The sequence below is a fragment of the Mustela nigripes genome, chromosome 8 (genome assembly GCF_022355385.1).
Source record: "Mustela nigripes isolate SB6536 chromosome 8, MUSNIG.SB6536, whole genome shotgun sequence".
NCBI lineage: Eukaryota > Metazoa > Chordata > Mammalia > Carnivora > Mustelidae > Mustela > Mustela nigripes.
The window spans coordinates 29108640-29121109 of record NC_081564.1 but is presented as its reverse complement, the minus strand read 5'-3'; the positions used below and the strand labels follow the sequence as shown (position 1 = coordinate 29121109).

Here is a 12470-nt window from a genome sequence, read left to right as displayed (position 1 = left end):
TAGCCAGATGGCCTCTGCCACTTATGTGAACAGCTCCCTCCTCCCCAAAGGGCAGGAATGGCATCCTCTTTGCCTCCAGACCCCCTCAACTCTCGCAGGGCCTCTGGGGACGTGTCAGAGAGTGGATCCAGCTGATGGCACAGCTCCCCTAAGAACTCTTGCTATTCTGAAGACTCTGCCGTGGTTTTGTCCAGTTTGAACTTTCTATGATCAGGATGTGGTGAAGCTATCTCTGTCCGGGGCCCCTCAGTCAGGAAGGGTGGGGACCTTGCACTTGTTATCTGCCCAACTGTCCCATTAGCCTGGGGGGGGGGGGCATGTACCTGTGGGGATTATGGGGGTGGGGTACTGGGACAGGAGATGAGGAAGGGTGAGATGATGGCCGTGAAGTAGGGCCTGGGAAGCAGGCACAGTCAGGAGGGTGGGCCTGAGCTGCTGCCAGGGCCAGGAGGACAGGAAAAGGTGGTGGGAGGGCAGAGCCAGGCCCCGGCTGGCATGGCTGGGTAGTGGCTGGTGCAGGAACCGTGTGGAGCTTCGGTGTTGAGCTGCCCGGCCTCCATTTGCTGCTTTCCAGGAAGCCATCCCCCATGCTGATTTACTGCTGGGCCTCGAGGTCTCCCAGGCACAGGAAAAGGCTCCTCTGTACCCATAGAAACCTCAGCACAAAAACAAGTGCTGGCCCTATGACCACAGCCCAGACTGAGGCACCAAAACTAAAATGAACATTTTATTCCATTAAAAACCAGCTGTCCCTGCATCTAAAACTATGTCCATAACTTAGAGTCTAAATAAAATCCAGTTAATATAAATAAGGAGGAAGTCGTGTCTGCAGAGATCAAACTCTAGAGAAGAAAAAAAAGAAAAAATAAGTATATTTTCAACAATTCTGATGGCCCTATGAATTAAACAAATGGCCCAGGCCTTCCCTCTGTCCTGATGGGCTTGCTTCTGGGTAGCTTCCACCACTCACAGGGGAGAAAGGTGGTGACCCTGGGAGGAGAGCCACCCTAGAGCCAAAGAGGTGCCCACTGGCCTCACATCACCCCTCCAGCTGGGTCCAGGCTGTCACGTGCTTGAGAACCCTCAGGGCCTCATGGCCCTTCACCACCCTATCATCCTTGCAGACCTGCCTCAGCCCCAGGGGGCCCCATCCTGCACCCAGTCTTGGTGTCAGGACACATAGCAGTGCTGGTGTCATCACTAAGCAGCCTACAGGGAAGGGCGAAGCCAGAGGCACCAGCCACCTCCCTGAGAGCCCCTGCCAGTAACCTTTGATGTGGGTCATAAACTTATTCCCTGCCCCCATCCTAAGGCTTGGCTCTCATTGTCCATGGGGTGTTGGCCCCCTTTCAGTTGAGGAAACAGCCAGAGCCCAGTTAGGTACCCAGCACACCTTGCTAAAGACCCAATGGGTCTGAGCCCAAAGCCCTACCCGAAGCCCTATACACCCTTGCAGACCCTGAAAGAGGGACTGTGGGTCCCTGAGGTCCCCTCTACCATCCTGAGCAGAGCCAAATGATGCCCCAGCAGGAGAAGGGTATCTGCCCCCCACAGCTTCCAGCTCACAGGGGATGGTGGGGGAGCAGGAGGGGACAGGCCTTGACAGGCCCATCTGCCTCAGCGGTGAGTCCAGCCCGGGGCTTCAGGGAGAGGTAGGGCTGGGTGTGGGCATCCGCAGTGTGGGGGGCCCTGGGCTGAGAAGTGGGCCCATTTGCCTGGCCCATTTGCTAAGAAGTTCTTCAAGAAAGAGCTGGCATGTGTGGCACTGGGAAGAGCCCTGGCTGGGGAGCATCGTCATGGACTGCCTAGTGACAGCATCACGCTCATGCAAGGCCCACAGAGACAACATTTCCTAGTTATCAGCTGTGTGGCTGCCAACAGCTTTGTTTTCACCCAAGTCGAGCATGCAAGAGCCTGGGTAGAAGCCTCTGTGGGCTCTAGCCCAGGGCCTGATCTAAGGCTGCCAAGGGCATCAAGTTCCAGGAGACTCCCCACCCCTAAGGGTCACCTTCTCCCCCAGCAGTGCCAGGAGGCCTTCATGTCCCTCACTGATGCCCAGACCATGGTGCGGTCAGGAGAGGGTAAATGCCAGCTCTTGCTGAAGGCGTCCAAAGAGCTTAATGAAATTAGCTCCCTTAGTAATATCCCATTGTGACACTGCCACCAGCCCAGGGACAGACATCCTTGGGAAAAAGGTGTTGCCCCCATTATCTCCTCAGAAACCCTGCTTGGGTCTGAAACACAAGAAGAAGCCTTGGCTTGAGGAAGGAAAAAGGAGGGAGTGGGGGGCTCTCTTTACACTTTAACAAGGCCAGCTGTGCAGCAGGACTCCCCTCCACCAGAACCCTCCAGCATCCCACCCCTCCCCCACATCTCACCCTCAGGACAGGAGGGAAACAAGTGCATCCAGAAACTTGCTCCGATCTTCAGCTTTCAGTTCAATTACTGAAGTAATGAAAGAAAAACAGCTCGTGAGGGGGAGGAGTAGGGCTGAGAGTGAAGCACTGTAGGAAAAACAAGGCAGGGTATATTAACTCCCTCTTTCCGGTTATCCAAGATGGGAACTACCCTCTGGTGCATTCCAAAATGTACTCAGCCCCTTAGTGGCCTGGAATATTCTGAGTTCAGAGGTTGTATTTCTCTGTCCTCTGTATTTAGTCCTCAGAAATGGCTGGTTGCCCAGTTGGTGAGGCTGGCTGGGGTTATAGTCTGTGGGGAGGGCCCTCCAGGGTGCTAGGGGACCAGCAGTGACAGTCAATGGAGACACAGGGATGTGATGGTTTAGAACAGGTCCAGGCAGAGACAGGCCTTCCCGCCCTGCTGGACACAATTCCCTGCCCCATTGTGCGTTGCAGGAGGCCCTGAGGTCCGGCAGGAGGTTAGCCTGCAGCTTTGCTCTGGTCAGTCTCTCTGCTTCAGTATCCTCTTCTGTAGAAGGGAAACACGACACGAAATGCCCCCATTTCCGGGGGCCCTCTCGAACAGCGCAAAACCAGGCCAGCCTAGTCCTATGAGCCACTTGTGTCACAGGCCATGGCTCCAGCAAACCTAGGCCCAGCCCACCCAGGAGGGTGCTTGCCTGCCCTCTGCTATGCAGTCCCCTCTCCCCCAGCTCTCCTCCCCCACGGGAAGCCAAGCGACTGCCAGCCCACAAATTCTCCCTGTGAGAAGCTGGGATATCCTCCAGGTCAGCCAGCACCAGCTTCTCCCACATCTCGGGCATGAAGTAGGAATGGAGGTGTTGCCGCAGGGGTGAACCCACCCAACACAAAGCTGCAGCCTGAGTGGACCTGGCATGAAGGAGCAGCTCTAGGTGCCGAGGCAGCTGGGGTGAACATGGGGTCTCTGACGCCAGGGGCTCACTGTAACAGATCGGTCGATGTGACGTAAGAAACTGTCCTTTCTGACAGGTGGGAATTATGGGCCGAGGTATATTCTCCTGAAATTCATGTGTAGAAGGCCTAACCCCCAGCACCTCAGGCCGTACATGCTGGATTTGGAGATGAGGCTTTTGAAGATCTTTAAACAAAATCATAGGGATGTGCCCTAATCCAATCTGACTGGGGCTCTTTTTTTTTTTTTTTTTAAATAAGATTTTTTTTTTTTTTGACAGACAGAGATCACAAATAGGTAGAGAGGCAGGCAGAGAGAGAGAGAGGAGGAAGCAGGCTCCCTGCCGAGCAGAGAGCCCGATGTGGGACTCAATCCCAGAACCCTGAGATCATGACCTGAGCTGAAGGCAGAGGCTTAACCCACTGAGCCACCCAGGCGCCCCTGACTGGGGTTCTTATAAGAAGAGATTAGGACACAGACACAGAGGGACAACCATGGGAAAACACAGCCAGAAGATGGCCATCTATAAGCTAAGGAGAGGCCTCAGGCCTCAGAAGAATCAGCCACTGTATACACCTTGATCTCGGACTTCAAGCCTCCAGATGGTGAGAAAGAGATTTCTATTGTTTAAACCCCCTAATCTATTGGTATGTTGTTAGGGCAGCCCAAGCACACCAATACAAAGTGGTGATGGGTCTTAAAAATCTATCAGCTGGGGCATCTCGGTAGCTAAGCCGTTAAGTCTCTGCCTTGGGCTCCTGTCATGATCCCAGGGTCCTAGGATAGAGCCCTGCATTGGGCTCTCTGCTGGGCAGGAAGCCTGCCTCTCCCTCTCCCACTCCCTCTGCTTGTGTTCCCTCTCCTCTGTGTCTCTTTCTGTCAAATAAATAAAATCTTTTAAAAAATATCTATCAGCTAGAAGAAAAAGCATATGTGGCCCCGTATAACCCATGTTCCACAATGGGCTATGGAGAAGCTGTGGGGTGTCGTGGGGAGCACTGGCCAGCCTGCACAGCCACCACCTGGACTGGGCTCTTCCATTCCCTGGACTCATGCAACATTAGGTCAGGGCCAGTGCCCAGATGGTCACACAGGATCACATGGCAGCCTGATGCTGGACCCTTCACGACCACACAGACAGGAGCTGCTGGTCTGCAGTGGCGACCAGCACATCCTTGGAGGGAATGGTGACCCTGACGCGTGAGGCTGGCCCAGAGGGCTCTAGTGACAGTCCTCCAGACTCCTCCAGGAAGTGTTCTCAAGGACTAGACTATAAGGTCAAAACCAGGCCATGGCTCTATGGACAACACCTGTTCCCCCTTGGCTGCCCATCAGGGCCCATAGAGGAGGCACAGGGCCCTGCGCATCCCAGAGCTCCCTGAGCCGCCTGAAGCAGCCAGGCCCAGGGCTGCCTCCAGGAAAGCGAGAGTGGTGCTGACATGGTATTTCTGTCAATGCCAGCTTCCCTGATTCAAGGCCAGCACTGACCTTGTAAGGGCCCCAGTTCCCTAGACTCTTACCTGAGAGGTCGAAATGGTTGTGTAGCGTCCGGGAGTTGGTGCTCTCTGCTGCCTTCTCAAACGCCCGCCCAAAAAAGCTGTAGACACATAAGAGGGATGTTGGGGGCCCTCCCACTGTGAGGAACCTTCCTAAATTGCTGGGACAGACAACAGAAGTTGGCCCAGACTCCTCCCTGGCCACCAGTTCTGCCTGTTGGGCTGCTGAGTGCAAAGGTGTGGGGCAGGGAGCCGGCCAGGAGCACACACCCACCCAGGGGGTGCTCAGGACTGTGCAGGCAGTAAGGGCTGGCCATGGAGGAAGTGCATCATGGGGAAAGGACTCTTGTGCTGGCTGTGGTCAGGGAGGATGGGCAGAGGAGGGGCATGTGCTCCCAGCCCCCACAGTCCCCACAGTAGCTCTCACATGGGACTGGGCACAGCAGGCAGAGCTAACCACTGACTGGCACAGCCACGTACAGCAACAAATCGATGGCTAGATAGAGGACGCAGGTGGCCATGGTGGCCCGTGGGGGAAGGGCTTGCTGGCTGCCTTGAGAACCCAGCCCAAGAGCCCCTGGCCAGCTCCGCCTGGTGTGACTATGAATCCAAGACCCACAGCATGGCTTTGGAAAGCAGCCCAGCAACATGCAAGTACTTATCTTAAAAAAGTCCATTGTCTCTCCCAACTTGCTACTAAATGGCCTTTGCAGACACAGAAGGAGGTCAAAGCTCACAAGAGCAGGGCTAGGGCTGATCCGGATCCAAGACCAGTGTCTTCCACAGCAGAGGCCAGGAAGAGCTAACTGGGAAAACTGAGAGGCACAGGACACTGAGTGGTCCTTGGCTCCCTAAGCCACCGCTCCAGGGAGCTGGATGGGGGTGTCTTGCTGCCAGCTGTCAGTATCTTACCAAGGTCACCTCTTGGGATGTGCTGGGGAGCACCAGGCCTGGGGTACTGACTCTGCCAGGGACACAAAGACCCCCAAGGATGGTGACATTAGCCCCTGGGATAAGTCACAAGGCCACAGAGCATGAAGGGAGCCACAGGGAAAACCAGGGAACCCCCAGGGTCCAGCCTGTAGGTCAAAACCAGGTGTGGATAAGAGGGGGGCAGGAGAAAACCTGACCTTGCTACAGAAGGATGCAAAGAACCTAGGCCAGCAGATGTAGGGGAAACATTGAGAAGACAGTGAGAAAAGCTTCTCAAAAGCGCAAGAAGATGAGCCTACGCATTAACAAATCCACCGGTATGTTGTCTATAACAAAAAGTCGGAAACAGCCTGAACGTCCAATAGGCGATGACATGTAAACTGTCATCCACTTAACAGGCTTCCTATGGTTAGAAATCACTTTTGTAAAAATGTGCACAGAGGGCTGATGCTTGGCGAGAAAACAAAACAGAACTACACCACTGACGGAAATCCAAAATGTTTCCTAGATGCTAAATAAAGAAAAGGCTGAGGGAGGACAAGCAGCCACAACCCCACGGTCTGAGTGACTAAGCTGTTGTGTTAGCTTCTGCTGGGGCTGGAGCTGGACCCTCTACCCGCCACCCAAACCATCGGGGGGGCACAAGTGAGCTCAGCTTCCAACGGGGTAGCAAACTCTGGCAGGCAGGTCTTCTGGGGGTGCACATCCCCCACACACCACTAAACAGTTTCTCATATTCCAGCTCTTATAACTGAACTTTTAAATGTGTTTGGCAGGGATGCCTGGGTGCCTCTGTCAGTTGAGTGTCTGCCTTCGGCTCAGGTCATGACCCCAGGGTCCTGGGATTGAGTCCCACATCAGGCTCCCTGCTCAGCGGGGAGCCTGCTTCTCCCACTCCCTATGTGCCTCCTCCAGTTTGTACTGTCTCTCTCTCTCTCTCTCTAACTCACTCTGTGTCTCAAATAAATAAATAGAATCTTTAAAAAATAAAATTTTTTTTAAAAAATGTGTTCAGCAAATGCCTAGATTTGGGATTCACTGAGCAATGAATCTGACTCACCCAGGTGGTGGGGCTAGGGATGGGAGACACTGCCCAGCTCTCCTCAAGGGTTAGTGTGAGGCCCAAACAACACTCTTAGTGAATGATCATTCATGAGGGTTTTGAAGGCGTCGCACAGAGCTGTTCTCGAGGAACTTTGCCCGTGTAGCCTAATTTCTGGGGTGGGTGACCTGAAACCTCTCAGATTTTCAGTATAAGCTGCTCCTCAGAGAAAAGGGTTGAGGACCAGAGAGGGTTGGGGTTCCTACCCACGTCCACACAGAGCTGGGACACCTAATCACACCTCACTGTAGGTGTGTAGTCTCTCCTGGGGGTGGTCTGACATTGGTCCTCCTCCGGGAGCCAGACACCGCTGCCTGGGAGGGAGGCCGTGAACAAACTAGAAGCATTCCAAAGTCCAGTCAAGGGGTAAGGTAGAAGTTCAATGGCTAACTCTGCGGCCCACATAGCTAAACCCCCAAGTCCTGCCACATGATGGAAGGGGCTGTCCTCACTTTGGCATTGAGGGCAAAGATCCCCTAACTCCACAGAGCCCACAGGCCAGTGACACCCCTGGGGCTCCCAATGCCCAAGAGATGCAAAACCCAGCTCACTTCTTTCTGTCAGAGCCGTCGGTCTCTGGGGGGATGCCCACCACAGTCACAGTGCCCTGCTCCACACTTAGGGGTGCAGCCATCACCAAGGGCAGCAGCTTGCAACGCCGGTTCTTTGTCTGTGGAGGCAAAGTGCACCCTTAATCACGGCCTCACAGAGCGATCACTCCACTCAGCACCTAGGAGCCCTAACAGTGCCAGCCACACGCTCCCCAAAAGCCTCCAGGGGCTTTCTCTCATCAGAGAGTCTCAAGTTCCCATGCAGCCACCTCCAGGCTTTGACACCCTGTTCCCTGCATTCTTCTGTGACAACACCCCTTGGCAGTTCCCTCCCTCATCTCCTTTAGGTCCTGACCCAGTTGTCACCTCCTCCAGAGGCCTTCCCCAACCAACCTCCCTCTCATCCTGCTTCAGCTTGTCTATGGTGTGTGCCACCATCTGACACTGCATAAAATCCTTCCTCATTTATCCCCTCTGCCGGCATGTATACTCCCTTGACACGGAGACTCAAGTGTTTCCTTCACTGCTGTACCCACTGCACCCACATGCTACAACAAAGGTGACCAGTTATCCTGGTCTGTGCAGGACTGAAGAGGCATCCCAGGGCATGAACCAGGATAGTTGGTCATCCTATGACATCAGAGCCTGGGTGGTGGGGGTTGCTCAAGAAATGTCTGAAGGGTGGTGGGGTGGGGTTAAGCATCTGCCTTTAGCTCAGGTCATGATCGCAGAGTCCTGGAATCAGCCCTGTGTCTGGCTCCCTGCTCAGCATGCAGTCTGCTTCTACCTCAGCTCCTCCCTGCCGCTCATGCTCTCTCTCTCAAATAAAGAAATAAATAACACCTTAAAAAAAAAAGTTTGATAAGTGATGCGTCCTGTGGGAAAATTCGCCCATTTTCCAGATGAGGAAACCGAGGCTCAGAGATCAAATAATTGACCTCGTGTCACCCAACTGGTAAAGGAGGAGGCTGAGATTTGAACAGAGCCTAGAGGACTCTCGAGCTCGTGTTTTGTCCCTAGTCCATCTTTTGTCATCATTTGATTGTCTTCACATAATCATCAGCTAATTGTTTTAGAGGTCAGTTCAGCCATAGGAGATGTCAACCTCCTATTAAACATTTTGTTTAAAGTAGCCCCCAGCATAAACCCTCACCCAGGAAGCGGAGTGAGGCCCTGATGTTAGCTGGGCTGGGGGAGAGGGGTGTCCCTGGCCAAGAAAGGAAGGATGTTAGGCCATACAGAAGATGGAACTGCACATGGAAAAGGGAAAGCCAGGCCAGAAAACAAACTTTTGCTGGGAAGCGAGTCTGTGCTACTGCCAACTTCATCTTTCCTTGATCTGGCAGAGCTGAACATAGCCCTAGCCCCACACCCTCCGCGAGGTCCCTTCGTACTTGTCCCGGGGACGGGGAGGTCAAGAGCTCTGAGTCTCTACCTTCTGGCATCCATCCACCCAGCTCCTCACCGAAAACACGAAGGACTTGAGCAGGTGTCTGCTGAGCAGGGTCAGGGATGCCGGTTTGGAAAACAGCGCAATGTCCGGAGTGCCCTGCACGGGGAGGACACAGAGACAGTCAGAGCGGGCTGTTGGTAGGCATGTGCTGGGACCCATCTGTCCTTGGGAAGCCTGACCTCCATGAGGGAGCAGTAGAGGAAAGGCCCCTGGGAGATGACAAGGTTGGTGCAAAGGCAGCTGGCAATGGTCTGCTGCGTGGCTTGCAGCTGCTTCTTGGCAAGTTCCAGGCCATGGTAGAGCTTGTCCAGGTTACTCCTATAACAGGGCAGACACAACTTTGGCACAGAGTCACAAACAGAACACTTGGTTCCTAAGAGTGTGGGCGGGGATGAGTTTCACTCTTTTCCTCCTGCCTTCCCTAGCATATGAAAGGAAGGATTAGGGGTGCCTGGATGGTTTAGTATCTGACTCTTGGTTTTGGTTGTGAGACTGAGCCCCACACTGGGCTCCATGCTGGGCATGAAGCCTGCTGAAGATTTTCTCTGCTTCTCCCTCTGCCCAACCACCCTCTAAGCCCCACTCATGTTCTCTCTCTCTCTCTAGAAAGAAAGAAAAAGGAAGGAAGGAAGGAAGGAAGGAAGGAAAGAAGGAAAGAAGGATTAAAACATGTATAAACCCACAGTGACCAATATAAAAGGTGGGAAGGGGTTCTTGGCATCAGAAGACAGGAAACCGAAAGCCAACAGAGGGAAGACACTGTGCAGGAGGTTCTGGAAAGCCCGGAAGACTTTGACAGAGGTGGGGCTAGGGTAAGGGCTAAATGGAGGACCAGTGCCCCACCACCTGATGGGTGGATTTTTATCTTTCCCAGAAAGGAGGGTTCTTCTCTAAATACATTAAAATGAACTCTCTGTGGAGAAGTGTATCCAGAAGTTAAGAGCCCCAAAGTGTCATAATGACACCCTACCCACCAAGATGAAGCAATGCCTTGTAGCCAGCAGGCTATGCCAAAGACCAGGGGCCTCACCAGGCTTCTACACCCACCCTCTTGAAAGTGAGGACCAACAGATATTTCAGAAATGTCTGTGCCCTAAATAAATGACTCTAGATGAAACACATAATTTGGAAAACAAAAGAAAACTTAAAATGAACTCTAATTAATATCTTCAAAGAGACTGGGCAACAAATAAATTCAAAAATCACTAACAGGATGCCATGAAAAAGGAACAATCAGAAACTGGAAGTATTTTTGGAAAGTAAAATGACTGCAAAAAAAATTCAAAATTCACTCAAAGACTAGAGAATATAGTCAAGAAGCTTCCTTCACATTGATAACAAGACAGACATGGAAAACATAAGGCACAAGTGAGAGGCAGAGCATTGTTCCAGGAAGCCAGGAAAGAACGAATTAAATGTATGTGATGTATGTATGTGTGGGAGGAGTAGTAAAGAAGTAGTACAAAAACATTCCTAAGCTGAAAGATCCAGGACTTTGGATGGAAAGGGCTCGCCTGAGAACCCAGTACGATCCATGAAGCAAGATCCATCTTAGGCATGTCATGATGAAATCACAGAACACTGAAAAGAAAAGAAAAAAATCCCTCAAGCTTCTTTTGGTGGGATGGGAATGCATTTACAAAGAAACAAGAACCAAGAAGGTTCAGATTTCAATTAGCAATACTTCCTGCTAGAAGGAAGGGAGCAATGGAATTCACATTTACCTGGAAATTACCTTCAGCATTGAATTGTAAATAAGCTACACCAGGTACCAGAGGAGGGAAGAATGAAGATATTGTCAGATATGCAAGAACTAGAACGCTTACTGCACATGTGCTGTCTTTAAAAAGTTACTTGAGAATTGTGTTCTCAAATGAAAGAGTGAAAAAACCAAAGATAAGGATCCTAAGAAACACTGGCTCTAACCCACGGCACAGTCAAGGGCCAACAGTGGTGGCAGCAAACAGCAGGCCTAGAGAGCTGCAGGTCCAGGCTGATGTCAGAAGACAGAACCCCAGGCCTTCCTGGACAAAAAGGATTCAGGGATATCTCCTGGAAGGAGAGCTGGGGGAAACGGGATATAGAAAAGAAAGCAATTAAAATCTCCAGGAAAAACAAAGAGCAGTACCAGAAAGTACTATAATCACTGCATGAGGGACTCTGTTATATTTTATTAGCACAATGAAGTAATACTATTGATTTTCATCGTCTAGAATCTACCTATAGCCAAGGGTGAGATAACTTGCATTCTATTCTGTAACCCAAGATTAAGTGTTATTAACCCTGAAAATGTAAAAGTATAAATTTTACAAAGCGAAAGTTATGGGGAAAGAGAAAAGTAAGAATGCTAATATCCTCTTCTTACAAAGTAGGGAGACAAGAGACAATGGTGATAGAACAAGATGTAGGCGTGTTACAGTTACAAAGGAGCTACAAATAGTGGCATAACTGTACCCACAGGAGGGGAAAGGAGCGCAAAAGGGGAATAAATGTCCTCTCATAGCAAGAAGTCAGTAGACAATGTCTAAAAATGCTCCATCAACTCTGGGATGAGGACAGTAACAGTTTATACTATGGTTATGGCATTTCCTCAAATTTCTAGATAAACATAGGTAGAGCAACCACTCTGTAAACCAAAAATCTAGGACTCTCACAACAAAACGAGAATAAAGGAACACTACAGATCTCAAAATAAATATAAGCAGGGGGAATAGACCATTAACTGGCCACAAGACTGTTGTATTGCTGGAGTCAGTGTGGGAGGGAGCAGGGAAGTGGCAGGACCTAAGAATAATGAAAATTCCAGGCAACTGGGGAATAGCAGGCCAAAGCAAGAGTTTTGCCCTGTCCAAGAACAGGTGAGTGCAAGGAGCTGTGGTGAAGTGCAATGGGCTATGGTAGAGACTAGGGGGCCAGAGTGAGCTAGCTCCGGAGTCAGAGCTGCTTTCCACATGAGGAGAAAGTGCTGAGAATGGAATAAAAATTGAGTAAGACAGAGACAATATAAAAAGAGAAAAAGGAGGTATAGATAAAAATGCACAGGGATAGTAATGGAAGTTCGAGGAGCTAAATTGGAAAGGAGGAAGTAAACCATTTTGTGCAGATTTTGTGCAGATAACAAAATCTTGTATATATGAAATCCTAAGGAATACACTAAAACACCATTAGAGCTATTACACAAATTCAATAACGTTGCAGGGTACTAGATCAATCTGCAAAGATCAACTGTATTTCTATGTAATAGAAATGACCAGGCAAAAATTAAGACAGCAAGTTCGTTTACAATAGCATCAAAAAGAATAAAATATTTAAGAATAAATTTAACACAGAAGTACAAGAAGAATTCATTCTCTGAAAACTACAAAACATCGTTGAGAGAAATTAACAAGGATCTGAGTTAATGGGAAAATATTCCATGTTCATGGACTAGAAGACTTAATATTGTTAAGATAGCAATACTCCTCAAATTTATCTATAGGTTCAATGCAATCTGACTTCTTTGCAGAAATTAACAAGCTGATCCTAAAATGCATATGGAAATTCAAGGAACACAGATTAATCAAAACTTACTATAAAGTGATAGTAATCAAAACAGTGTGGTA

The 12470-nt window shown here is 50.5% G+C and overlaps 1 protein-coding gene across 1 annotated transcript in view; it reads right to left on the bottom strand.

The window, feature by feature from the left end:
* Nucleotides 1-714: 714 nt before the first annotated feature.
* Nucleotides 715-12470, bottom strand: part of CDC45 (cell division cycle 45) — a 33083-nt gene continuing 21327 nt past the window's right edge. The window contains exons 14-19 of the mRNA XM_059409063.1: nucleotides 9048-9186; nucleotides 8881-8964; nucleotides 7416-7534; nucleotides 4854-4930; nucleotides 2379-2445; nucleotides 715-842 (exon numbers count right to left, since the gene is read on the bottom strand). Of these exons, the coding sequence (XP_059265046.1) occupies nucleotides 2381-2445; nucleotides 4854-4930; nucleotides 7416-7534; nucleotides 8881-8964; nucleotides 9048-9186 (484 nt within the window). The 3' untranslated portion in view covers nucleotides 715-842; nucleotides 2379-2380. The remainder of the gene's footprint in view (nucleotides 843-2378; nucleotides 2446-4853; nucleotides 4931-7415; nucleotides 7535-8880; nucleotides 8965-9047; nucleotides 9187-12470) is intronic.